This window comes from Scyliorhinus torazame, chromosome 18, assembly GCF_047496885.1.
Source record: "Scyliorhinus torazame isolate Kashiwa2021f chromosome 18, sScyTor2.1, whole genome shotgun sequence".
Lineage (NCBI taxonomy): Eukaryota > Metazoa > Chordata > Chondrichthyes > Carcharhiniformes > Scyliorhinidae > Scyliorhinus > Scyliorhinus torazame.
Window position 1 is genome coordinate 50026000 of NC_092724.1, and position 27504 is coordinate 50053503.

Genomic DNA, 27504 nt, shown 5'->3' on the forward strand with positions numbered 1-27504 from the left:
AAAAGAGCAACAGAAAAACTGTTTTGCTAAACATTCCCAAAACAGTGAAATACTAAATTTTAAAATTAGAATAAAACATTTGTACTAACTCCTTCACTATGGGAGAGAGATTCACCAGGCTCCTCTTCTTCCCACTCGTCATCACTATCCACCTCATAATCCAACAATTGCTGTACGGACAAATAAAAATTTGAACAGGTTACTAGGGTGGGAAAAAGTTCAACCTCAATTTTAGAATTACCGCCAAATATGTAAACAATTAAGGGAACAATTCGCTCCATGCACTCTATCATAATATGATGTCAGGGAGCAAAACATTGCTTTACATGAAAATAGAGGTAGATCAGTGTACCTAGCAACAGCTACCAGGACATCAGTACCATGTATCTTACAAACAAAAAAAAAAGTGTAATTACAATTACCCTTTTCATATATCGAATTTTGCCACTAAATTAAGGGAGGAACTTACTGCTCAAATTACTTCCCATTTAATGTCAACAGAACACTCATTTCCTTTCATATAAAGCTCAATTTTATTAATAGCACTCAACTCTAAATGCACACTCAAAGGGTGCATGCACCCTCTGAAGAAAAAATAAGTGATGACATACTTATCGGAGTGCAAAACATCATACCACTGGCTAGGAAATCTGCAACTAAGTGAAGCATTTCCCCACTTAGCCTTTCCTCCTAATTTTAATCGTTCTTTCACCCCAAGGTACCACAACTGACAAAGAGCAGGTGATACCTTTGATATCACAGCTCTGAAACCCACAACGTGTAGAAATGGGATCGTACAACATGCACTATTCTTATGGTTTAAAGGATAAAAGGCTACCTCTCGTTATCATCCTGCAGAAAAGCATGACAATTTGTCATCAATACTCTTAACCACTGCCAGCAAATGCGGTTTTTGAATTCCACCTGGAAGGGAGTACACAAATTACCCATTGCTATAACTATAACTGGGATTGGCATTAAATTTTATACTGAAATGTTTTCCCCTGTATCTGCGTGGGTCTCACCCCCACAACCCAAAGATGTGCAGAGGAGGTGGATGCTAAATTGCCCCTCAATTGGAAAAAATAATTGGGTACGCTAACTTCATTAAAAAAATACACTCAAATGTTGGTGATTTCTGGAGAAATCCCAGATTAATTTAGTCAGAGCCTCTCCCGCCTCCTTCCTCACCCACCAATAACGTCTGCACCAAATGTCTTACCTCATCTTTAGCTAAAGGATTCCGAGGGTTCACCTTTGAACTCTTCTTCTGCCAAGTACCCCAGTAGGCAGGACGATGATTTTCACAAAACTGCAACAGCTTCATCCTGCAAGACTTTTTCCCATCAACGTTTCCACTATTTACATTAGTGTCTATCACAATCACATCACTGCTAGAAAAACAGAGGTATAAAATTTGCATTAATTTGAAACGGTGAACATAGCTTACCTCCAATTAGACTCGCAGCTTACTGTCAAAGCAGTACATACAGCTTTGAGCCACTCCCACCACTACAGAAGTCAAGGAAGAGTTTCAATATGCAAAATATAATGACCAATCAATTTTCAAACCAGAGAACAATTCCACAAAACAGACTGGTTTACACACCTACAATGCAGACATCCACTTTGCATCCAGAATTCAAGGGCGAAGGGCAAAGAGATTACGAGGGCAGGCAATTCCTGACATTTATCTCGCCTTCAAAATTATCTTACATTAGGGTTAACACAATGAAGGATGCACAAGTCAAGTCCTAGATTAAGGTCCCATGCAATTAAAACCAATGAATATCCTTCAGCTTATTAAGTCACCTTGGTCAGGCAACAGTTTTTGGGCAACTTTTCACCCCAAGTTGAAATTTAGAACGCATTTCAGGGCAACACATCTGAAGAGCTCTTTGAAGAACTGACATATAATAATAATCTTTATCTTTATTAGTGTCACAGAAACACTGCAATGAAGTTACTGTGAAAATTCTCAAGTCACCACACTAAGGCACCTACCTCTCTTTGGGTACACCGAGGGAGAATTCAGAATGTCCAATTCACCTAACAAGCACGTCTTTCAGGACTTGCGGGCGGAAACCGGGCACCTGGAGAAAACCCACGCAGATACGGGGAGAACATGCAGACTCTGCACAGTGACCCAAGCCGGGAATCGGACCCAGGTCCCTGGCTGTGAATATGTTGGGTGGAGGTAGAACATGTATACAAGTGTTCAGAAAGCTTCTGCCAAGGTACTGGAGAAGCAAATAGGATTCAAAACTGGATAGGGATTCAAAACTGGATAGAAGAAAGGAAATAGAAGATTCAGTTGGCATAAAAGGATTAAGAATAGAAGTAGCGGTGTCCAAATTAACAGATTATAAAATTGAGGCATAGTAAATAATGCGAAGTACAAAGTAGTCGGAGAGAAACTGAAAAGGTGGGAACGAACAAGAGTGACAGGTGAAATTCAGCATATTAGCATTGAGGATCAATCAAATTCGGGTATAAAATGATAAGATTCTTGAATGAATCCATTTCCTCTGACGGGTCATTTCAGAACAAGAGGACAATCTTAAAATTAGAAGCAAATTTAGAAAGAACTTTTCCCACACAGTACTTTAAACCTTGAACCTATTTCCCAAAGGGCTGTGAATGCTTGGGCAAGATAGAAATTGATAATTTTTGGTTTGTTATTTTATCCAGACATTAAACAATAGGAAGCAAAGGTGCACAAAATGAGTTGAGGCAAAGCTCAATCATGATCCTTCTGAATGGAAGTGCACAAGGGTTAAATGTTCTACGCCTCTTGGACATTTTAACAAAAAGCAATTATATGTTGAAGGGGGTAAGATTGAGTGATTAGAATTAGCGTTTTCAGTGTTCAGGTTCAGAAAACATGAAAAACAGGTGGCTATAGCCATTAAAAAAGGTGGATAAATGCAGGAAAGCATGGGAAGGAGAGAAGACTTACAATTCTAATCTATTTATCTCCATCTTCCTCCTCTTTCACACCACCAATTTATAAGGAAGGCAATGGAAATACTGAAATTATGCAGCTTCATCTTTACCTGCATGAACTGTCTTCTGTAATGCTTATTCTAGGACTTGTAGGACCCGATGTTCTTGGCTTCTGGTTGTGTAACTCTTTAATGTAATTAGAGTTAAAGCTCTGACTTTCCAGCAGCTCATCTAACTGTTCAATAACTTCTTGATCTAAGCATATCCGGCTTGTTGGAGCAAGGACCATGTGTTCTTTGATTTCAAAAGGAGCAAACTTCCCACAGGATCCAGCTAGAGTCTGAGGGACAAATGAACTTTTGGTTAGAGATGCATCATGCACTGTACATTAAAAAATCAGCCATTTTTCAGCTGCATGCTATTTTTGTTGGTGCATTCCATGATGCACTCTTTTGGATGGAAATGTAACAGCTCACCAAAAATAATTGTTCAAGTCTAAATCAATGGATAGGGAGAGAAGTGAAAGGCTCAAGCAAAAAAAGGAAACAACCAAATGGCTCAGATCAAAAATGGGACAGACAAAAGGGAATTCTGGGCAGGATCGGCAGGGCAAAGATTAGGTGAGAAATGTAATAGTCAGATCAGACAGAAATATGGAAAAACATCCAAAAGATTAAATTGTTGTGATTTGATGAAATCCACTTGTAGACTACACTGGGTGAAATTTGAGTGGCTTCCAACATACATCCAATGTCAGAAGTCTGTAGGCCCACAAATCTGTAAGAGGAGCTGTTACAATACTGGTAGAGGTTGTCCAGTTAATGGAGAGCAAAATGTGAGGTTAACCCGAGCTGCCAAAGGTATGGACCAGTCAATAGATTGGAGGATAAATACAGTATGGACGGTGGGGTTGACAGCAGCAACAACCTGGAGGCAGAGGAAACGGCTGGGCAACAGAACTGCAGGACAAGAATCCAATAACCTTAAGCAGCTTCTTCAACCCAGTCCAACAAAGATGTGTAAAATTCCGCAGAGCAGAGTCTGAAGCCAAAGGAAGCAACATGGAAATCATTCAGCAGGATTCAGTGCAGGACAAAAGATCAGAATGGCAGACTGGAGCTTTCCCAGTGGAGCAGCAGAGAATGATGCCACACAAACCAGTCAGTCATTTAGGTAATGGAATAGCAGTCCAGCATGGAATACAACTCTGTAGTAATGTCCAGCAAAATGGAGCTCATAATGCCAGAGGCCAGTGGAATAGAAATCAAAAAAGCAACCAGATGAAAGTAGAAATTATGCACTGACTCCATTTAAAAAAAATGATACTATAATAATATTTACAGTATAGACTCATGCATTTTGTCCAACTGATATATACCAATGTTTTAAGCTTTTAAAAAAAGTCTGCTCTGATAGCTCCCTCTAATCTACAAGATGTAATGCAATCCAGGACATAATGCACAAAGCAACAAATAGGCTGCGCACAAAGAACAAAAATAAAGGGGAACATTGTCTCCTATTCTTCTTTTTCCAACCCTATTAATATATCCTTGTATTCCTTTTGCTCTCGTGGATTTATCTAGCTCTCCTGCAATGAGTCTTAACTACTCGAGTTTCACAATCTGACTACACAGAGGTTTCTCCCGAATTCCCAACCGGATTTATTAGTGACTGTGTTGTATTTATGACTTTCCCACTATCTTGCTTTTTACATTTAAAAAAGCAAGTACAGTGGATAAAAACCTATGCAAATTGGTACTCATTGGTGGGCTGGTTGAATTTTGGCAGGTGGGCAGTGAATGCATAGGCTTCAACAAACAGACCATTGAAATCTTAAACCTCAAGTAAGTAATAAAAGTATGTGCTTTTACAGCCAGACATTTTAATTTTTTGTTGACTGTTATTTTGTGATTAAATTTGAATGCCAAGCATGGATTACAGGCAATAAATAATAAGGCTAGGGATCACTTGCAGGCTGGGAGATCACCAATTCATGAACTATCTTAATCGTTTTGCACAAGATAATTACAGATAAGGAAACACATTTAACTCACCCACCGAGGAAGACTTCCAATTTAATCATCAGTAACTAATTCTGGAGTTTGCACCTCTACGACTTGATTGGGAAATCCATTTCATATGCTGCTCACTTGGTGTGAATAACTCTTGGCATCTGTTATAATTTGCTTTTACTAATTTGAACTGGTAATCTCTGGTCTTGTAATTAATGCAATTTTACATATTTATATTTTCTACTCAACTATCATACATGCATTTCAAGGAGGCCTCCAGTTATTCTTTGTGATGTTTCTAGCAGTTCCCCTCTTGTTGACCAGAAATCAATACTGAAATATTGTTTTGAGTCTTAGGGTTTGGGGTTGCAGCAAAGTCAAGTGGTGCTTATGTTTTTCTTAACTATAATCTTGCTGAGGCATGTCCAATTTTATTCCAATATCCTCTACTTCGAAGATTAGAGCGCAAAGACAAGGCAATTTTCCTACACCGGAAGATACAACTAGATCACAAAGCCAACCTGTGTATCTTCCTGCAGTTAATAAAGATCAATGTAACCAGAGGAACGGTAGCATTCTTAAAGCTCTCTTGGCTGCCTTGCACCGTCAAACATCACCTGATGTGGTTCAGGAGCCTTACTTGGCATGGCCGTTTCTTCCACATTTTCTGCAGAGGAAGACTTATCGGTCGGTCAGCTGAGTTTTTCTTTCTTGCTTGCCTCTTCCTATGCCTTTCCAAACAGTCAGTATCCCAAAGTCATTGCTGTCGGCAACTGCCTTCCAGCTGGCAGCATCAATGTCCGCCATCTCCATACCTTGTTCCCAGGATGCTCAGCAGAGCGATGCCGCAGCAATTGTTGCAATTTCTGCCATTACCCTTGCTGTTGAACAGGGCCACGTTCTTTACATCACTCATATCCTGGGGCACTGCCCCCTCCCTCCAGTAGAGGTAGAGACGTTTGTGCAGATGCTGCAGGTGCTGGTTTCCTGTGTTCGAGTTCAGGCGGTACAACATCAGCACCAGGGGCTTCACTCATGGCAAGAGCATCAATAGATTTGCTAAGTTCCTCCACTGAAAGTTCAATATTCAGCTCAAAGCTCACTTATTACAATACATTTAATCAGAAGCCGTTCCCAATTCCTATTATAAAGAGACAGCCTTTTGAGTGCAGTCAAAATAACTCAGCAAAACCTGGATGTATCGAAAGTGTTATATATCAAGTACCTGCTTACGTCAGGATGGGAAAATAAAGGCAGGAAAAAGACAAAAATATTCAAGGTGGTGGTCAGTCTTTTCCTCACATAATTATATATATTTAAAATAACATAATGGCCACTACAGCAAGAAAGATATAAAGAGATATTGGTGGAAATACCTTACAAAAGGACAGGATTTAGTTTGGTTTATACTGGCTTGGCTTAAAGATGCAAACATTTTCAAGTTATGAAAACAATCCTTACCTTGGTGCATGGAGAGAAGGACTAGAAGTGTTCGTAAGGGCAGAATCAAAAGATAGAGAAGGCTTGGGCTATAGCTGCAACAGAAGAGAGCATGGCGGAGGTTCGGACCTCTGGCTTGTCGACCCAGCAGTCTATGGAACAGCTGATGCAAGTCATTCAGGAAGGCTTTGCTACGCAGAAACGGGACTGCTTAGACCCGATAAAAGAGCCGATTGAGCATAGATTGGACGCCCAGGATCAGGCGATCCAGAAGGTGGAGAAGGCGCTGGCTGAGCAGGAGGAACATCAGATTGCAGTGGAGCTGGAGGTGGGGATGCTGAGGGACCAGCAGATGAAGCTTCTGGAGAAGGTGGAGGACCTAGAAAATAGGTCCCGCAGGCAGAACCTAAGAATCGTCGGGTTCCTGGAGGGGTCCGAAGGAACGGACGCTGGGGCATACATCACAGACATGTTTGTGAAGCTGCTGGAGGAGGCGGCATTCTCCCGGCCCTTGGAGGTGGATAGGGCTCATAGAGCACTCGCGAGGAAGCCGCGAATGGGAGACGCCCCCCCCCCGGCGTGCAATGGTGGTGAGATTCCACAGGTTCTCGGATAAGGAGCGCATTCTACAGTGGGCCAAGCAGACATGGAGCTGTAAATGGGACAATAGCATCCTGCGGGTTTACCAGGACCAGAGTGAAGAGGTGGCCAGGAGGAGAGCAGGCTTCAACCAGATTTGGTCGATCCTTTTTAAGAAAAAGGCGAAGTTTGGACTGTTATACCCAGCCCATCTCTGGGTCACGCACGAGGATCAGCACTTTTACTTCGAGTCGCCGGAGGACGCTTTGGACTTTGAGAAAAAGAAAGGGCTGGTGATGGCTTGAGAACTTTGAACTTGGCTGCAACGTTCATGTTTTTTTGTTTTTGTAAAAAGTTTCTCGTTTGCGTTTTATGGAAGATGTTTGTGATGTTGTTTGCATTGATTTGGAACCAGCGCTCGAGCAGAGTTAGTTAAGGTTTTCATTTGCACTGTTGGGGGATGGAGGTGTGCTTGTTTTGATCTTGGTGTTTTTCTGTTGGACAATTGTGTGGGGATAGTTTGATATTGGAGTTTGTTTGTATGAGCAGGGTGGGGGACGACGACAATAGGTGGAAGACTATCTGGTGCTGGGGGCCACCAAGCGAACTAGCTCTCGGACGCGCAGGTGGTGGGGGGGGGGGGGGGCATATGTTTGGTTTAGTAAAGGGGTTGGGTTACAGGGCGTTGTTAGTTGGGAGTGGGGTGAATGTTCTGCTGACGAGGGAGGGACTTGGGCTGAGGGACAGAGAGGAGATTTGGGGCAAGGCTTGCCTGGGGATGGACCGGTGGAGGCGCGATGCATAGGCTGGAGGCGGGCCTAAAAAAGGGGTTGGTGGTGGGGGGGGCTAATAGGCTGATCACCTGGAATGTTCGAGGGTTAAATGAGCCAGTCAAAAGGGCACGTGTGTTTGCACATCTTAGGGGATTGAAGGCGGACGTGGTAATGTTGCAAGAGACACACCTTAGAGTAACGGACCAGGTTAGACTGAGGAAAGACTGGGACAGTCAGGTCTTTCACTCGGGACTTGATTCAAAGACTAGACGTGTCGCGATCCTTATCAATAAGCGGGTGATGTTTGAGGCAGGTAGAATAGTCTCGGACGTGGGAGGTCGGTACAATATGGTCAGTGGCAATATGGTCAGTGGGAAGCTAGAGGGGGTGCAGGTGGTATTAGTAAATGTGTATGCGCCAAATTATGATGTGGAGTTTATAAAGAGGATGCTGGGGAAGATACTGAACCTGGACTCGCATAGGTTGGTCATGGGAGGGGACTTCAATACAGTTATGGACCCTGGCTTGGACCAGTCAAGCTTGAAAACGGGCAGGGTGCCAGCAATAACAAAGGAACTAAGAGGGTTCATGGAGCTAATGGGTTAATGGGGGGGGGGGGGGAAAAGAGAGAGAAGAGGATCCATGGAGATTTGGGCAGCCAAGGGTGAAGGAGTTCTCCTTCTACTCACACGTGCATAAAGTGTATTCCCGGATTGATTTCGTTATTTTGAGCAGGGCCTTGCTGGCTGGGGTGGTAGACACGGGGGACTCGGCGATTACAATCTCAGACCATGCCCCGCACTGGGGTGACCTGCGGGTTAGTAAAGACAGTAACCAGCGCCCGCACTGGAGGTTAGATGTGGGACTTTTGGTGGATGAAGGGCTGTGCGAGCGGCTGAGGAAATGTATTCAGAGCTACCGGCAGGTCAATTTCAGCAGCAGTGGTTTGGGAAGCAGTGAAGGCGGTGGTCAAGGGGGGGCTGATCTCGATCCGGGCCCATAAGGAGGTGGACAGGGCAGAGACGGACCAACTGGTAAAGGAGATACTACAGATTGATAGGAGGTATGCGGAGACCCCAGAGGCAGGGCTTTCAAGGGAACGGCGGAGGTTACAGGCGGAGTTTAGCGTGATGACCACAGGGGGAGCAGTGGAGCAGCTGAGAAAGGCGAGGGGGGGCGATCTATGAACATGGAGAGAAGGCCTGCAGAATGCTTGCACAGCAGCTTAAGAGGGAGACAGCGCGAGGGAGATAGGGAAAGTAAAGGACGGAGATGGGAACCTGGTTGGTGATTCAGTAGGGGTGAATAAGGAGTCTAGGGATTTCTACAGCAGGTCGGAACCCCCTACGCTTCTTGGAGGGGCTGAATTTCCCAAAGGTGGACAGGGAGCAGGTAGAAGGGCTGGGGGCCCCAATCGGGCTGAAAGAGAGAATATGCAGGCGGGTAAGGCCCCGGGTCCAGACGGGTACCCAGTGGAGTTTTATAAATCGTTCTCGGGGATATTGGGGCAGGTGTTGTTGAGGATGTTCAATCAGGCAAGGGAACGAGTGGTGTTGCCCCCGACTATGTCAAGGGAATGATTTCGCTAATTCTGAAGTGGGACAAGAACCCGGAGCTGTGTGGGTCCTACAGGCCGATCTCCCTGTTGAATTTAGAGGCCAAGTTGCTGGCCAAAATCTTGTCCTCCAGGATCGAGTTCCGGACGTTATTGGGGAGGACCAGACGGGGTTTGTTAAGGGCAGGCAGTTGCTGGGCCAATGTAAGAAGGCTGTTAAATGTGATCATGATGACCCCAGAAGGTAGGGAGGTAGAGGTAGTGATCGCAATGGATGCTGAAAAGATTTTTGATCGGGTAGAATGGGACTGTGGGAAATACTGGGACGTTTCGGATTTGGGCAGGGCTTTATCGACTGGGTCAGGTTGCTGTATCAAGCTCCTGTGGCAAGTGTACAGACGAATAGGAAAACATCGGACTATTTTAGACTGTACCGGGGGACGAGACAGGGATGCCCCCTCTCCCCACTGTTGCTTGCCCTGGCTAGAGAGCCGTTGGCAATTGGTTGGGGGGGGGGGGGGGGGGGGGGGTTTGGAGCACAGGGTTTTGCTCTATGCAGATGACCTGCTTCTGTATGTTTCAGACCCAATAGAGGGGATGGAAGAAATCAGGAGGACTCTAGGGGAATTTGGAATGTTTTCAGGGTATAAGCTTAATATGGGAAAGAGTGAGATGTTTGTGGTCCAGGCGAGGCGACTGGGAGAGCTGCCGTTGAGGTTAGTAAAGGGAAGCTTTAGTTATCTAGGCACCCAAGTGGCACGGGAATGGGACCGGCAGCATAAATTGAATCTGGCCCGGTTGGCGGACCAAATGAAGGACGATATTCGGAGATGGGACACGCTTCCGTTGTCTCTGGCCGGCAGGGTGCAAACGGTGAAGATGACGGTGCTCCCGAGGTTCCTATTTGTATTTCAATGTCTCCCCATTTTTATTCTGCGGTCCTTTTTTAAGCGGGTCAACAGAGTGATCACGGGCTTCGTCTGGGCGGGCAAGACCCCACGAGTAAGGAAGGTAATGCTTGAGCGGAGTCGGAGAGAGGGCGGGCTGGCACTGCCAAATTTTAGCAACTATTACTGGGCGGCTAATATAGCCATGATCAGGAAGTGGGTGGTGGGGAGGGGTCGGCATGGGGGCGGCTTCATGTAAGGGCACCAGTTTGGGGGCATTGGTAAATGCGCCTCTGCCGTTCCCGCTGGCACGGTACTCCACCAGTCCAGTGGTGGCGGCGGCCCTGAGAGTTTGGGGCCAGTGGAGGCGGCACGTGGGAACATCGGTCTGGGCCCCAAACTGTGATAATCACGGGTTTGCCCCGGGGAGTATGGACGGGGGGGGTTCCGGTTATGGCAGTGAGCAGGGATTGAGAGGATGGGGGAATATGTCATAGAGGGGAGCTTTCAGAGTACAAGGGCGATGGAGGAAAAGTTTGGGTTGGCGAGGGAAAACAAATTCAGGTATCTGCAGGTGCGGGACTTCCTTCGTAAACAGGTGTCAACCTTCCCGCTCCTACCACGAAGGGGATTCAGGATAGGGTACTTTCCAGAGGGTGAGTAGGAGAAGGGAGCATCACGTACATTTATAAGGAGCTTATGGGATCGGAAGAGACGCAGACAGAGGAGCTGAAGCGCAAGTGGGAGGAAGAGCTGGGAGGTGAGATCGAGGATGGTCTATGAGCACAGGCGTGGAGTAGTCAACACGTCTGCAACATATGCCAGGCTCAGCCTGATTAAATTTTTAAAAAAATTTAAATTGTGAGTACCCAATTCAGTTTTTCCAATTAAGGGGCAATTTAGCGTGGCCAATCCACCTACCCTGCACATCTTTGAGTTGAGGGCAAAACCCACGCAAATACGAGGAGAATGTGCAAACTCCACACGGACAGTGACCCAGAGCCGGGATCAAACCTGGGACCTCTGCGCTGTGAGGCAACAAGGCTAACCCACTGCGCCACCGTGCTGCCCTAGCCTGATACAATTTAAGGTTGTTCACCAGGCTTAAGGTTGTTCACCGGGCTCACATGACTGTGGCCCGGATGAGCAGATCCTTTGGGGTGGAGGACAGGTGCGCAAAATGTGCGGGAGGACTGGCGAACCATGTCCAAAGCTTAGGGGATTTTGGCAGGGGTTTGCGGACGTCGGGTTTTCGCCTTGAGAGGGTCACTGTTAGGGTTCACCCGGAGGTGGCAACCGCTCGTTGACTTCGTTGCGGGAAATTAATCACCAGCAAGAGAGGGGGGGGGGAAAAAAAGAGAGTAGTTTAGATTAGAGTAGGGGGTCGATACAAGGGGTAAATGGCTTTTGCACTATGTTTATGGTTTCATGTATATTGTTTATTTTGTTGTTGTTACTATACCAAAAATACCTCAATAAAATGTTTATTAAAAAAAAGAATCCTTACCTTAGGGGCTTGCGGAGCCTTTGGCTTTTGGAAGAATCTGGTTATTTCTGAAATCTCTTTCACTTTTTCTGCCTTCAAACGCTGTAATCACATTTAACATAGTATAGCTCAATAATGGCTATTCTACGAGAGGTAACATTGGAACACAAAGTAAAAGCTACCGCAAGAACCAATTTTACATAATTTGTAAATGGGGCACAAATTTCAATGATCAAGTAGTTCTGGAGCACATGTGAGCAGTTAATTATTGCAGCATTTGTAAAAGCAAGGAACAGGTGGTTCTCGATGCGTGCCAAGATCATCTGGGATAGTTTTGGCAGAGGAGACAGAGGTCCATTGGCACTGGATGTGGCTGAGGCAGGTCTAATAGTTACACCAACTGCGGTGTCAGATATGATCGAGTGTTTACTCTTTGAACACGAGGGAACAAAGATGGCGTACAAAACTGCTACGGGGTGAGAGAGTGTAAAGTTTTGATGAGGGTTACACAAGGATGTAGGTGAGGGAATAAATCAGAATTAAAATAGACATCAGGGAAGACTAAAGACCAGAGATTACAAAACAGATCATGTGTCTTTACTTTTTCTTCTTCTTTCAACCGTTTCTCTTCTTCCTTCTTTTTCTTCTCTTCCAATTTGGCCCTTTTATAATAAAAAAAAAGCAATGATGTGGTTAAAGGACCTTTTCATCCAGGTAAATAAATCAAAGACCAAATAATATTCAGTTAACACTTTAAAAAATGAAATATATGCTGTACACAAATAAATAGTGGCTAGCAGAAACAAAATACTAGAGATGCTGGAAATCTGAAAAGAAAACAGAAGATGCTGGAAATACTCATCTGGTGTGGCAGCATGTGTGGAGAGAGAAACAGAGTTAACATTGAGTCGAGTATGACTCAACTGGTATTATAAATAGTGGTTAGTGTTAGCTCGGTTCAGTTGACAACACTCGCTTCAGAAGTCTGAAGTGGGTTCACTCTGAACAAGCACATAATTGAAGCTGACACTACACTCCTCTTAATATCCCCTGCACATGCTGTGTACTCACATTAACATTACAGTAAATCTCAAGTGTGCGCGAAATCGACATTCTAGTCAACCCAACTAATAATTTACACAGGCTACACTAAATTGCACTAAGTGACTGCCTCCAAAAATCATAGAGTATTTTCAGATTCTAAAGTTTTGGGACACTTCCAAACAGGGATACTTTTAGAGCTTAGAAACATACAACTGTGATGTACGTTTTTATTTCACTGGAGTGAAATGTCTAAGTGGGAGACTATAAAGGTATGGCATCTTAACCCCCAACAAAATAAAATTTTGCAAGGCAAAATTATGGCAATACTTTGTAAATGAAACATGTCAAAACTGACAACAATTTCCTATTATTATCCAAATCCTCTCAAGCAAGTAGATATATCATTGGGAGCTACTCACTCCAATGCATCTTGTTTCTCCTTCCGTTTTTCCTCCTTTAATCTCAGCCTCTCTGCTTTCTCCTTATCTTCTTTCTCCTTTTTCTCTTTTCTCTCCTTGTCTTTTTGTTCTTTTTCCTCGTCCTTTTTTTTCTTAGCTTCTTCCTTTGCGCGTTCTTTGGCAATTCTGGCCTCTTCTCTTGCACGTTCCCGCTCTTCCTTTTCTACTTTTAGTTTTTGTCTCTTCTCTTCACGCTCCTATGACAATGAAGCCATAAAATATGAACAGGTGAAATATATATGTTTAAAGCTAGTGATGTTGGAAGTTCCAACCAGGAGGTTAATTCTTTCCAATCCTATAATCAAAAACCACAAAGAGGTTACCTGTAAGAGTTTGATCGAACATGAACCACAGTTTAATCTCTGCACATAGGAACATATCCTAGAAACATACTACTCCAGTTCTTCTGAAAGATAACAAGGTGTCTATGCTCCACTAGATCCATCATTGCAATCCTTCCCGTCAGATGCTCGACTAGCTTCCCCTTCAATGCACCTATACTACTCACTTAAACCACTCTAGTGGTAACAAATTCTAAATTTTCACCACTCTTTGGTTAAAGAAGTTTCTTATTAGTGACTTTAACATTGGTGGTCTTTTAATGCTCTTCTGCACAAATGGAAACATTTCCCTACATCCCATATCAAAACCTTTCATAATCTTAAATATCTCTGAAATCACCCCTCTTTTAGCAATGGAAGGGGCACACCCAATTCATCCTTTCTGGATACATATACCAAACATATTTGGTATCATCCAATAGTCATATTGAGACCAGCAACCACGTGGAGAGAGGGGGGGGGGGGGGGGGGGGGGAAAGAGAGATAGAGAGAGAGGGGGAGAGGGAGAAGGAGAGGTTGCCGGAGGGGTGGGGCCAGAAGCCGACTGAGTACTTTCTTCAGATGGTTGCCAAACTTTGTGGGGAGGCCCACCGAGTACTCTGACGGAAGCCTTGGCAGATTGAGCTACCTTGGGTGGTAATTATTGAATTCCACAACTTCTAGGAGAAGGAGCGGGTTCTGCAATGGGCCAAGTGAATCTTGGGTGGGGGTGGGGGGTTACCTTTACCAGCTCTAAAGTTTTAGTTAGTGAACGGGGGCAAGGTTCAGTGAGCCTAGCTTATTTGTTTGGTGGAGGGAGGGTAGGGAGAGAGGAGGGACTTGTTTATCTGGAAAGCTTTTTTCCATGGTTGTGGGGAGCGGGTTCTTAGGACTAAGGGCTTGCAAGTGTCTTGTCCTCGGGGCGTGATTGGGTGCTGTCTTGGGTGGGTCCTGGCCTCTGGTCGGCCGGAGGTGGCGACCTCTGTCTTTTATCTTTAAGACTTGGTCAGTGGGTCCAGAGTTTTTTTTTTTCCCATAGAATCCACAGTGCAGAAGGAGGCCATCCGGCCCATCGAGTCTGCACCGGCTCTTGGAAAGAGCACCCTACCCAAGGTCAACACCTCCACCCTATCCCCATAACCCAGTAACCCCACCCAACACTAAGGGCAATTTTGGACACTAAAGGCAATTTATCATGGCCAATCCACCTAACCTGCACATCTTTGGACTGTGGGAGGAAACCGGAGCACCCGGAGGAAACCCACGCACACACGGGGAGGATGTGCAGACTCCGCACAGACAGTGACCCAAGCCGGAATCGAACCTGGGACCCTGGAGCTGTGAAGCAATTGTGCTAACCACTATGCTACCGTGCTGCCCCTTGGGATTTTCTCCGGTCTCTTCAAGGGAAGGGGTTTGTAAATGGTATTTTGTTTGTATGGATTTGTTTATTTTGTGTTCTATAAAATGAAAACTTGAATAAAAATATGTATATTTGAAAAATTCCAGGGCTCCTCTGAGCATTGTGCCCAACTGTGCCAATTAGTCCAAGAAGCTGGATCAAGGTTGCAGATTTTTAAAAAAGATTCCACTGCAGATTTGCTCGAGCTGCAGTCACCGAATAAGCAGAGGATACCTCGATACTGCCTAGTCGCTTACATCCAGAACACCCAATAACCAGACAAACAGAGTTTCTACACAGCTTTACCAAATAATTAGCTGGCTATATTACAAGATGCCCACAGCACCAATCCATAGCTTATCAATTGTGCAAACATCTTTTCATCAGGAACCAAATGTACTTTAGTCTTGAGGGCTACCCAGTATCACAATGCTGTCAAAGTAAAGCTCAACTTATTTGTCAGTATAGGCAAAACCACATGCACATTTGAGGTCGTTTGAGCTCAAAAAGAATTCATTAATTTTCTGGCAGCATTGCGTAAATCAATTGGACTACCTGTTGTTGGTGGAGTCTCTTGCCTTGCAACTTTGGCGTCTGTGTAATCTGCAAATACAAGGCTCTTTTTAGCACAGCATATAAATAACACTTTAATACCCAATATCAAATAAAGAGCTAATTGGCACAAACCTAACTGTCAACCCGTCCAGTCCCTCACTGCATGTACTCCATGGTTTTAAAGCACTTTGCACAGCAGCAACATTTTAAAATGAAAACATTGCATTTATGTAGTGCCTTTCATCACCACTGGACATCTTTAATGTGCTTCACAATCAACAAAGTACCTTTGAGGTGTAGTCGTGTAGCTGTAATGTACAAAATGATGCAGTCAATTGGCACATAAAACTCTTGCAAAAAAACACTGATAATGACCAGGTAATGTTCTGAAGAGAAATTAATATTTATCAGGGGAAAAATACGGAGTGGGGCTTGAACCCACATCCTTCGCATTTGGGCGAATGCGCTACCAACAAAATCGCATTTGGCACCTTAAATGAAAAATTAACTCCCACTTATGAGATTACAATAAATTATACAATTGTATCCTCGTTATTCCCTTTTTGAAATTTAACAAATCCCAGTACTAATCTTAAAATCCTAAAACATTTACACATGCATAATGTATCCCAGGAATTTGTTTAAAAACTATGATTGTCAAAGCGGGACAAAGTATCATCAGTATTGGGTCACATCAAATTAAAGAGGATGCTTTAGTCAGCAATAGTTTAAGATAGTATATAAATTTGGATCAAACGCAAGATGATGGATTGAGATCCATTTTATCCCTACGAACAGCATTTAAAAATACCAGGATGATGGAAAAACAGGAAAGTTCTTCTAATTTGGAGATTTGAAGGAATAGGAATGAGGAAAAGAAAATTACTGCTGACCACCACCAGCTTGATTAAATATAGATCAGCCATAAAGGTGTCAGAGCCGCTCACTAAACAACTTCATATTATGCAGGAAAATAAAAATGCTGAGTTTTCATTTAACAGATTCGGAATAGAAGTAGTGGTAATTGTCGCCCAATTTCTATGGGAGTGCCAGCATGAATTTACACTAAGATTTCTCCAAACACACAGCTTTTAAACCGAGAAACAGGTGTACAGAAAACACTTCATTCTCCCCCTTTTGCAAGAACTCTACTTTTGGTTACATTACTTCAATTGACGTTTTACGGGGAAATTCAATGTAGCACAGAACCTAAAGCAGCAGCATTGAATCAAGCAAAGATACAGCTGCAGCCAACTTCACGGTAGCACAGTGGTTAGCACTATGGCTTCACAGTGCCATGGTCCCAGGTTCGATTCACAGCTTGGGTCACTGTGCGGAGTCTGCACGTTCTCCCCGTGTTTATGTGGGTTTCCTCCGGGTGCTCTGGTTTCCTCTCAAGTCCTGAAAGACGTGCTATTAGGTAATTTGGACATTCTGAATTCTCTGTGTACCCGAACAGGTGCCGGAATGTGGCGACTGGGGGCTTTTCACAGTAACTTCATTGCAGTGTTATTGTAAGCCTACTTGTGACAGTAAAGGTTATTATATTATTATTCAAAATTTAATCAAACGAGAACATTCTGAAAGTGCATAGGGAGAGGATCCAAAAGCAAAATGGGTTGTTCTGAAAGATTTCCAATTCAAGAATGGTTAGTTATGACAATGGATCTCAAATGTAGCATTAACTCTCTTTTAGCTTAACTTGCAACCGCCATCATTTTACTTTGTTATTGGCTCAATGGACACAGTATGTGTAAAATTGTCAGTCTACTTCCAATCAAAACATCAATGAAGCATCTACACAACACCCATCAGAATTTCTACATTTATATTTGGCACTAGAGAAATCTTATTTGTTTTTTAATGACCCAGATCAAGTAAAAATTATCAGATTTGCTAAGATCAAATCGTCCACAAGGTAATGAATGAAATGCTAAAATAGGGACCTTCAATTCGAATACTTCGGCGTTCGAAAAGGTCTGGGTTTCTGGGAATGGAGTACATACCAATAAACTCAGTTTCAAATCTGGATTATTAGCTGAATATATTATTTTGGCCTGGATTATATGCTTGGGAGGTCAGAAGCTTTTGATAGAGGCGATACAGACGCAACAATTCCCTTTTCAAATAATTTCAGCAATATTTAAGTACCAGTAAAAAAAAAAAAAATTAAAACCAAGGAGGAAACTTAAGCATTCCCTACAACATTAATCTGGATTTGGATTGGTATTAAACCAAGCTGGATTCTGAGCGAATATATTAGCCCAGGGTCAGAGTTCTGGAATCCAAGTCTCATTAAATCTTATTTGCTCACATGGGAGAGACTTTGTCAACCAGTTTCCAATGGATTAATAGCCAGATTTAAAAAGACAAACCTCGCATTTCCCTACAAAATCACCCAATTCCTTACATCTCTGAAGAATACAGACAAAAAAAAAGGACACAAAACACAAGGAATCATGATTAGGAACATAGGATTAGCCACACAACACAATCGTCCAGGATAAGATCATGTAAAATGATCACACTTGAATGATTTCAATAGAATTTGCATACTTCTGGGATCCAGACTCAACTCCAGCTATTGCAGGAACGACAAAACTAGTCATGACCTGATAAATAGGGTGTAAAACATCAAATAAAGTTTGTGCCGGTTTTAAAAATACACTTGCTCCTTATATCAGTGTCCCACTGATACAGCAATGCCTTTTTAAGACTGATAAAAACTTTTTTTCTGCAGTATAATAAATGCCTACATAAACAGGATACACAAATACAATTAAGTGCTGCAGTGTAAAATATTTCAAAACTTATGAACATACAAAGAGTAGGTCACTCGAACCTTTGTGTCTGCTCTGCCTGGCCACCACCATTCAATCAGGTCATGGCTGATCGGATTGCAACCTCAACCCCACGTTCCCGTCTACTCCCAATAATCTTTCACCATTTAAAAATAAGGCGTCACTCGTTTAAGGCAGAGATGAGAAATTGAGGGTTGAGAGTCTCTGGAACTCTCTCCCTCAAAACACAGTACAAGCAGAGTCTTGAATATTTTTAAGCCAGAGCAAGATAAGATTCTTAATTAAGGGTTCTGCTTGTACTGTGTTTTGAGGAAGAGAGTTCCAGAGACTCTCAACCCTCAAAATTTCTAATCTCTGCCTTAAAAGAGTGACGCCGTTTTTTTAAAAATATAAATGGTGACCCCCCTAGTTCTAGGTTCTCCGACAAGAGAAAATATTCTCTCCTGTTAATACCCCTCAGGATCTTAACAGTTTTGATCAAGTCACCTCTTCTAAATACTAGTGGATTGCAACTCAACGGTTCAATCTTTCCTCAAAAGGCAATCTCGCCCATTCCTGGTATTAGTCTCGTTAACCTTCTCTAAACTGCTTCTCACGCATTAATTCTTTTCTTAAAGAAGGAGACCATTCCTGGACACAATACTCCAGATGTGGTCTCAAGTGCCTTGTACAATTAAAGAATAACCTCCTTACTTGTGTGATCAATTCCCCTTACAATAATTTTTTTAATTTTAAATGTAGACTATCCAATTTTTTTTCCAATTAAGGGACAATTTAGCCTGCACATCTTTGGGTTGTGCGGGAGACCCAGACAGGGGGAGAATGTGCAACCTCCACACGGACAGTGACCCGAGGCTGGGATCGCACCTGGGTCCTCGGTGCCGTGAAGCAGCAGTGCTAACCACTGTGCCACCCTCCCCTTACAATTAATGAGAACAAATGTTAGCTTTCATAATTAATTGTTGTACCTGTTAACTATCCTTTGGTGACTCATTCACTAGGACACCCAGATTCCTTTGCACCTCAGCGTTGCAATCTCTCACCATTTAGAACAAAGAACAACAAAGCATTCGTCCCTCCAAGCATGTACCGGTCATTGTACCACCCTTGGCCAAAACCCTCAGCACTTCCTAGTGCCGTATCACTCTATACCCATCCTATCCATGTATTTGTCAAGATGCCTTTTGAACGCCACTAATGATCTGCTTCCACAACCTCCCCTGGCAGCACGTTCCAGGCATTCACCACCCTCTGTATAAAAAAAACTGCCTCGCACATCTCCTCTGAACTTCGCCCCACGGACCTGAAACCTATGTTTCAAGAGTGCCTGCCCACCACTCTATCCATGCCCGTCATAATCTTGTAGACCTCTATCAGGTCACCCCTCAATCTCCATCATTCTAATGCAAACAGTCAAGAGTCTATTCTGCCTCTCCGTATAACTAACACCATCCAAACCAAGCAACACCCTGGTAAACCTCCTCTGCACCCTCTCCAAAGCCTCCACACCCTTCTGGTAGTGGCGACCAGAATTGTGCGTAAGATTCCAAGTGCGGCCGTACCAAGGTTCTATAAAACTGTAGCATGACTTGCCAGTTTTTATACTCGATGCCTGTCCAATGAAGGCAAGTATTTAGAGGTGGTTTTCTATTCTTGCTGCCAAAATGGGCAATTTCACATTTGCCCATGTTATACTTCACTTGCTAGATTTTTGCTCACCCTTGATTTCCCTTTGGTCCTCTTCACAATTTACTATCTTACTGTGTCATCAGCAAATTTTAAACCAGAGCGAGATAAGATTCTTAATTAAGGGTTCTGCAACCACACCTTCCATCAAAGTCGTTTACATAAATTATAAAAAGGTAAAGCCCCAGCATGGATACCTGTGGCACTTGTCATCCTGCCAACCAGAAAAAAAAATTTGCAAACTGTTTCCGGTTAGATAATTTTCAATCCATACCAATGTCAGCCCCGAAACCACAAGATTTTATTTTCTGCAATAACCTTTGATGTGGCACCTTTCCACAAGGTATTTGGTAAGTACAATACATCCGCCTGTTCCCTTTTATCCACAGCACACATTACTCCTTAAAAGAACTTCAATAAATTGATTAAACATGATTTCCTCTTCACAAAACATTGCTGACTGCCTGGTTTCGTCGCCACAACCCAAGGATATGCAGGGTAGGTGAATTGGCCACACTAAATTGCTCCTTAATTGGCAAAAATGAATTGGGTACTCTAAATTTTTGTAAAAAGTTTTAAAAGATGCAATTTCATGGCACGTGCACCTGTGGTTTCTCAGTTTGCAGTAAGATTGTCCTAGCCAGCTGAATAGTACACAAGATGCAATCAATGTCTTGTGTCAACTGATTTCCTTTTCTCAAAAGAGCGGCCAGTTAGAAATGTACAGTTGACTTTGGCTCTCAAGGTTCGAGGGAGGATAATTGTGGATGAGGGCAGGAGCAGTCCTGGGTGTGATGCCACCCATGTAAACTGGACTGCTGGCATTTGCTGAAGTTGATACACGAAGGAGTGACACTGGGTTGGTATCATGTACTTTGCTTTGAAGGGAGGGATTGCACTCCAAATTTGAAAACTTAATAATTAACATGCAACGGTTCAGTGTAACAATGGAGCCATTGAACTGTGGATGCAGGTAGACTAGATAACTGACATTTTGGGGCTTGGCAGAAGCCAGTAGACTTTGCAAGCACACCTATGCAGTATGCTTTTTTCTAATTCTGTTTCAGGATATTGTGGAGCTAGCTGGCAAATGTGTTTAAGGGATAGATCAATAAAGACTCAGTGGCAGACATTTTTAAAGGGATATTTCAGAATGTACGCATGCATTCCAATGGGAGAGCCCATTGTCCGTGGTTAACTAAAATAAGCGAAGGACAATATTAAACTTAAAGCCAATGTATTTGCACAAAGACTGGTGGCAGGTCAGAAGATTGGAAAGAATATAAGGAATGGCAAAGAATACGAGAAAAAACTAGTAACAACGTTTTAAAAAATAAATTTAGAGTACCAAATTAATTTTTTCCAATTAAGAGGCAATTTAGCGTGGCCAATCCACCTAGCCCGCACATCTCTGGCTTTTAGGGGTGAAACCCACACAACAAAGAACAAAGAAATGTACAGCACAGGAACAGGCCCTTCGGCCCTCCAAGCCCGTGCCGACCATGCTGCCCGACTAAACTACAATCTTCTACACTTCCTGGGTCCGTATCCTTCTATTCCCATCCTATTCATATATTTGTCAAGATGCCCCTTAAATGTCCCTATCATCCCTGCTTCCACTACCTCCTCCGGTAGCGAGTTCCAGGCACCCACTACCCTCTGCGTAAAAAAAACTTGCCTCGTACATCTACTCTAAACCTTGCCCCCTCTCACCTTAAACCTATGCCCCCCTAGTAATTGACCCCTCTACCCTGGGGAAAAGCCTCTGACTATCCACTCTGTCTATGCCCCTCATAATTTTGTATACCTCTATCAGGTCTCCCCTCAACCTCCTTCGTTCCATAACATAGGGAGAACGTGCAAACTCCACATGGACAGTGACACAGAGCCGGGATCGAACCGGGGACCTCGGCACCATGAGTCAGTTGTGATAGCCATTGCGCCACCGTGTTGCCCACATATTTTGAAACTAAACAGGTTAAAAAACTTAAGCTGAGTGAGCCCACAATTTCCTGACATGCAACATACAAGGAGGATTATGCTCAGAGTGCAATTGCATGAAAACTACCTTCAGATGCAAAACTTCCAGATGGGATTAATCTACTGGTAACAAATAAAAACCCATCAACTTCCCATAATGTGGGATTGGGAAAAAGGCAGAGATTGCCTATTACCCTCAACTGTGCTATGAAAACTGCATAAACAATATGGTCATACTGCAGGCCAGCCATGCATACCTCTCACAACTGACTCACACTGACAGACCAAGGAGCAGCCTAGCCAAAACTGGCACATGGCCTGGGGCTGAAACAGGAAATTCATGCAAGATTCACAAATCCAGTAGTATGTTTCTTAGTGTTGCGCTATCTCAAATCAATATTTTGTGTTTAAAAGGGTATTTTTTTTAAAAAACAAAGAATCACACTGTGTAAAAGTTATTAACTTATCCCAAAGTGCCTGGTTGTTGAAATTGAGCAAGGTTTGTCATTTCACATTGCAATAGATATAGAATGTCATAACCGTTCATGTTCTTAAGCATCACTTATTGCAACCTGTTCACAAAGTTTTACTAACAATTTAGAAGCTGGAGAAGAGCAAGGCCCAGATTATAACAATTTAGCTGAAGAAACCAGAGTAGGCCCCAGTTAAGCAGCAGCTTAAGACAAGAACTGCTGAAAAGTTTGACAAAAATACATTATAGCTAATATTTGGCAAACCAAATATCTTGGGAATAGTCATTTTAAAATGTAATTTAGCAATTTAGTATACGGATTGGCAGAAATATAATGAAAACAAAAAAGTTGAATTTAGCAGATGGGTGAAATATTAAGTCCAGGAATATTAGTGAGACTATTTTCCATAGTGCAGGCTAGTGCTTCAGCTCCACAATCATTTTCAATAAAATCTTTTCATTTTTCCAATTAAAGGGCAATTTAGCATAGTCAATTCACCTGCCCTGCACATCTTTGGATTGTGGGGATGAGACCCACGCAGTCACGGGGAGAATGTGTGAACTCCACGCAGACAGTGACCCGGAATCGAACCCGGGTCCACGACACATGAGGCAGTATTGGTAAACACTGTGCCACCATGCCCTTTTCAATAAAATCTTAAATGGATTAAGAAAGCGGTAAAGTCTTAAAAGTGGATTAATTTTCAATTAATACTCTCTTCGTCAAGATTTCAGTTTCTAGTGTTTCTTGTCTCACTTTTCTTTAGTCATATCAGTGCCCTTCATGTTGCTTCACCGAGCCTTTTTCTAAGTCTTAAAATTTCAGCATCTTTTCTTTTATGCATTCACAAGAAATTCAACCTTGCCGATATTGCCCCTTAGAATGGCTACAAATTTGATAAGGGGCCATTTTCTAACCAAATAGTTCCTTCTCAATGAGAGTCTTAGTTCCTTCTCAATGACAGAGTCATCAGTAATTATGTGGAAAATGTGCAGACTGATCATTTTTAAATGGGGAGACACTGTAGATTTGAAGAATGGAATTTCAGATTATCAAGTGCATTCAGCTGGAAACAAAGGGCAGACTCCCTTCGGCGGAACCTTCCGCTCCACTGAAGTCAACCCCCAGCGGCAGCCACGCAAATTGCTTGACAATGGCTCGGCACCTCCGCCGCAGGAAACCCCTTGGTGGGGGGCTGAAAATTTCCAGTCAAAGAACCACTAACATTGCTCACTTACACAATAGTCAAAAATAAATGGTGAAAGCCAGAAACAAGATATGCCTAGTGCACAGCAAGTTAATTAACATCTGGACAAAGTTAAGTCTGTTACGCCAGTCCTTCCAGCAGGAGAACAAGGCTAATCATGACTGATTGCTGTTAATCTTTATTCAGGTCCTACAGTTTGGTTCATTTGAGCAACTGCACAAGGATGAGAATAAAACCAAAAACAACATGGCTAGGAATGTCAGCAGCCACATGTAACATCATTACAAAATCTGGCTGTATAGTTTTGCTAGCCAACAGATCAGCTGCTTTCGCCAGAGGCGAACAAATTACCTCATATAGCTGTGGTATATATAGCTCTGGTGTGGAAGTGGGCTGAAAGATTGACTCAAGGAAATAAGGTTCACACAAGTGCCTACAGTACCCCTACTCTCTTTCTCCTCCTTGGCCCTTCCTATGGAAGTGGAAGAGAAAGTTTATTGCCACAAAAATGTTACTTTCTTAACTTGCATTTCTTTCCTGTTTGCCAATTCTTTTTTCTTTTAAATTTAGAGTACCCAATTCATTTTTTTCCAATTAAGGGGCAATTTAGCATGGCCAATCCACCCAGCTTGCACATCTTTTGGGTTGTGGGGGCGAAACCCATGTGAACACGGGGAGAATATGCAAACTCCACACAGACAGTGACCCAGAGCCGGGATCAAACCTGGGACCTCGACGCCGTGAGGCCGTAGCGTTAACCAACACTGCACCACCGTGCTGCCCCTTCTGTTTGCCAATTCAACACAATTCATGATTTTCCAAAACGGTAGTAAATTACAGCCCAAGTCTTGGATCTTCCTCTTCAGCATTTCCAGAATTAGACACAAGGAAAGCTGGGTAACACTAAACACTGCCTGTTGCTGGCCATCTGCAAATGCAGCAGCAACGACGAAAGAGAAGAAGCAAGTGCTGACCGATACTTTATTACACGGCACTGCAATTAAAACCAGTCCGTTACAAAGACATTAAGGGGTTGGTTTAGAAATACATGTAGGTACGTCATAAAACTGCTTTAACAAAGAAAGGGAGGGAATTGAAATTTGGATACAATGAAGATTCACATCAGAAAATGCTACAATTGAAAAGAAATGCTTGACAAATCTAAGTTTTTTTCCCCACAGGGTCATGGGGGGGGGGGAGAGAAGAGAGAGAGAGAGAGAGAGAGAGAGAGAGAGAGAGAGAGAGAGAGAGAGAGAGAGAGAGAGAGAGAGAGAGAGAAAAGAGAAAGATCATGTGTAACTGATACTGTTTCCACTAGTTGTTCAAGGTTGGTAAAGACCATTCAATGAATGAAGTTAAGAACATCTCTCTCCGGCCCACACACAGATGGTTCAACATCAGTACTCTCCTCAAGTGACAATTAACTGAAACTATTTCATTGAAAAAGGGAACTAGTATTTGTAAAACAACAATTGAACATTGCTATAAAAATCTTAAGGATATAGTAGAGAAAGGGCAGCACAGTGGCACAGTGGTTAACATTGCTGCCTATGGCGCTTAGGACCTGGGTTCGAATCCCGGCCCTAGGTCACTGTCCCGTGTGGAGTTTGCACGTTCTCCCAGTGTCTGCGTGGGTTTCACCCCCACAACCCAAAAGATGTGCAGGCTAGGTGGATTTGCCACGCTAAATTGCCCCTTAATTGGAAAAAAGTAATTGGGTACTCTAAATTTATTTATTAAAAAGGATATAGTAGAGAAGACAAGGAAAGCTAGCAATAGTGAAAACAAAACTCTTTGTCTTTGAGAAATGTTAAAAAGTGTCTCTAGATTGAATGGCTACAAGCCAACTTACTGGAAAAGTTTGAGCATGTGCTTTAAAGACATTGTTAGATCGTGCTCAGAGTCCCATAGCAAGCACATTTACTGCATGTTTCCAAGGCGCTTGCAGCACTGAGAGAAACACCCCTCCTCTATCCAACACCCATCTGCCAAGTTGCCCAGGCCTGGCAGTGCCATTTGTGAATACCGGCATTGAATGGCGAGCGTCCAAGGTCTCCAAGGCGAAAAAGATAGATCCCAACAGGTATTGGTTACCTGGAAACTATATATTAGAATGAGACTAGCTGTCTTGCTCTAATATGCAATTTTCCAAAACATGATCCCACCCACAATGAGCGGGTTTCACATTGCAACGTCTCGCGAGATCACGCTAGATCTCGAGCAGAGACTCCCGTTATTTACCAGCCACATCGCGCTGCTGCTTTTGGGGCGCAGAGCGGCTGATAGATCGTGACCATTCTAAGTAATAGAAATAGAGAGACTCTTTTAAAATAAAAATGTTTATAGCAAAGAGTGGGTCTTTGGAGTGATCCTACCTTTGTGGGTTTAACCTAGGTTCCTGTTTCAGAAACAGTCTGACCTGCTGCTCATTGAAAGAGTGTGTTTCTTTCCCCTCACTAACATGAGAAGGAATAACCACTGCGCCCACTATAAGCCAGGCAGCTGGTCTAAATTTCATGAGCACAATCCCATCTAGGGAGACGAGGCAAGCAAAAGTATTATAGGCAGGTGAGGTTCAGCGATTCACATTACATTAAAAAAAGTATTGTGCCGATTTTATAATAGAAATAATGCAGAAGAATTGAAAGTTTTATGCGGTTTACGAAGAAATATTTAAACATAGATGGTAGCCAACATTGACAAATTAATCAAATGGCAATCTCACCCATCAAAACGAGCGCGCAATCAAAAGCGGAACAACTGTCAATTTAAAATTGGATCAGGAAAACAAAAGTAAATTAATAGGTGCTACTACTGCACCACTCCATTTACAAAATTGCTCGTCACACCTTCAAGTGGTATTTCATCTTTGTTAAATAGTTCGAAATATATACACAAATGCCTCAATAAAATGATTTTCAAAAATCTTTTCCAGACATGCATAATTGTACACTGGCCAAGAGCCCATGGGATCTAGGGCAATTTGGCACCAAAATTGACTTAATGTCAGAAAGCAGCAGATGATGGTCGAAGGCTGTTTTAGTGACTGGCAGCCTGTGCCCAGTGGTGTCCCCCATTGATTGGTGCTGCGTCCCTTGTTTGTAGTGTACATTAATGACCTGGTTGTGAATGGAGGAGATAGGATCATTCAGTTCACATATGACACAAAAATTGGTGGTGTGGTAAATAGGGAGGAAAGCCGATTAGAGGATGATATAGAGGGGCAGACTAGAGGCAAATGGAATTGAGCCTTGAAAAAAAGTGTGCAGTGATGCCTTTTGTGAGGACTAACGGCATGGGAATATAGTGAATGGTAGGATCCTAGGAAGTACAGAGGACCTTGGTGTGCATGTTCATGGGTCCCTGAAGATAGCACGATAGTTAGATAAGGTGGTTAAAAAGGCATATGGGATACCTGCCTGTATTAGCAGAGGCATAGAATACAAGAACAGGAGGGTTATAATGGAGCTACATAAAACATTACAAGTAGTGTGCGCAGTTCTGATCGCCACACTAAAAGAAGTGATTGCATTAGAGGGTGCAGAGGAGATTCACCAGGATGTTGCCTGGGATGGAGCATTTCAGTTATCAAAGAAAGAATGATTAGGCTAGGGTTGTTTTCCTTGGAGCGGAGAAGGCAGTGAGGGGACCTGATCGAGATGTATAAAAGGAGGGGCATGGATAGGAAGGAGCTTTTACCCTTAGCAGAGGGTGGAGGAGATGCGATTAAGAACCGAAAGACGTGCTTGTTAGGTAAATTGGACATTCTGAATTCTCCTTCCGTGTACTCCAACAGGCACCGGAATGTGGCGATTAGGGGCTTTTCACCAGTAACTTCATTGCAGTGTTAATGTAAGCCTTCTTGTGACAATAAAAAAAGATTATTTCAATGAGCACTAC

General features: G+C 43.1%; 1 protein-coding gene across 4 annotated transcripts in view; it reads right to left on the reverse strand.

The window, feature by feature from the left end:
* The window catches only part of chaf1a (chromatin assembly factor 1, subunit A (p150)), a 66870-nt gene that overhangs the window by 29796 nt on the left and 9570 nt on the right, over nt 1-27504 (reverse strand). For 3 of the 4 annotated variants that reach the window (XM_072482732.1, XM_072482729.1, XM_072482731.1), the window contains exons 4-10: nt 15458-15505; nt 13142-13377; nt 12280-12340; nt 11700-11780; nt 3057-3286; nt 1223-1394; nt 90-170 (exon numbers count right to left, since the gene is read on the reverse strand). In XM_072482732.1, coding sequence (XP_072338833.1) covers nt 90-170; nt 1223-1394; nt 3057-3286; nt 11700-11780; nt 12280-12340; nt 13142-13377; nt 15458-15505 — 909 coding nt within the window. The remainder of the gene's footprint in view (nt 1-89; nt 171-1222; nt 1395-3056; nt 3287-11699; nt 11781-12279; nt 12341-13141; nt 13378-15457; nt 15506-27504) is intronic. The other variant, XM_072482730.1, reaches the window with a different exon arrangement.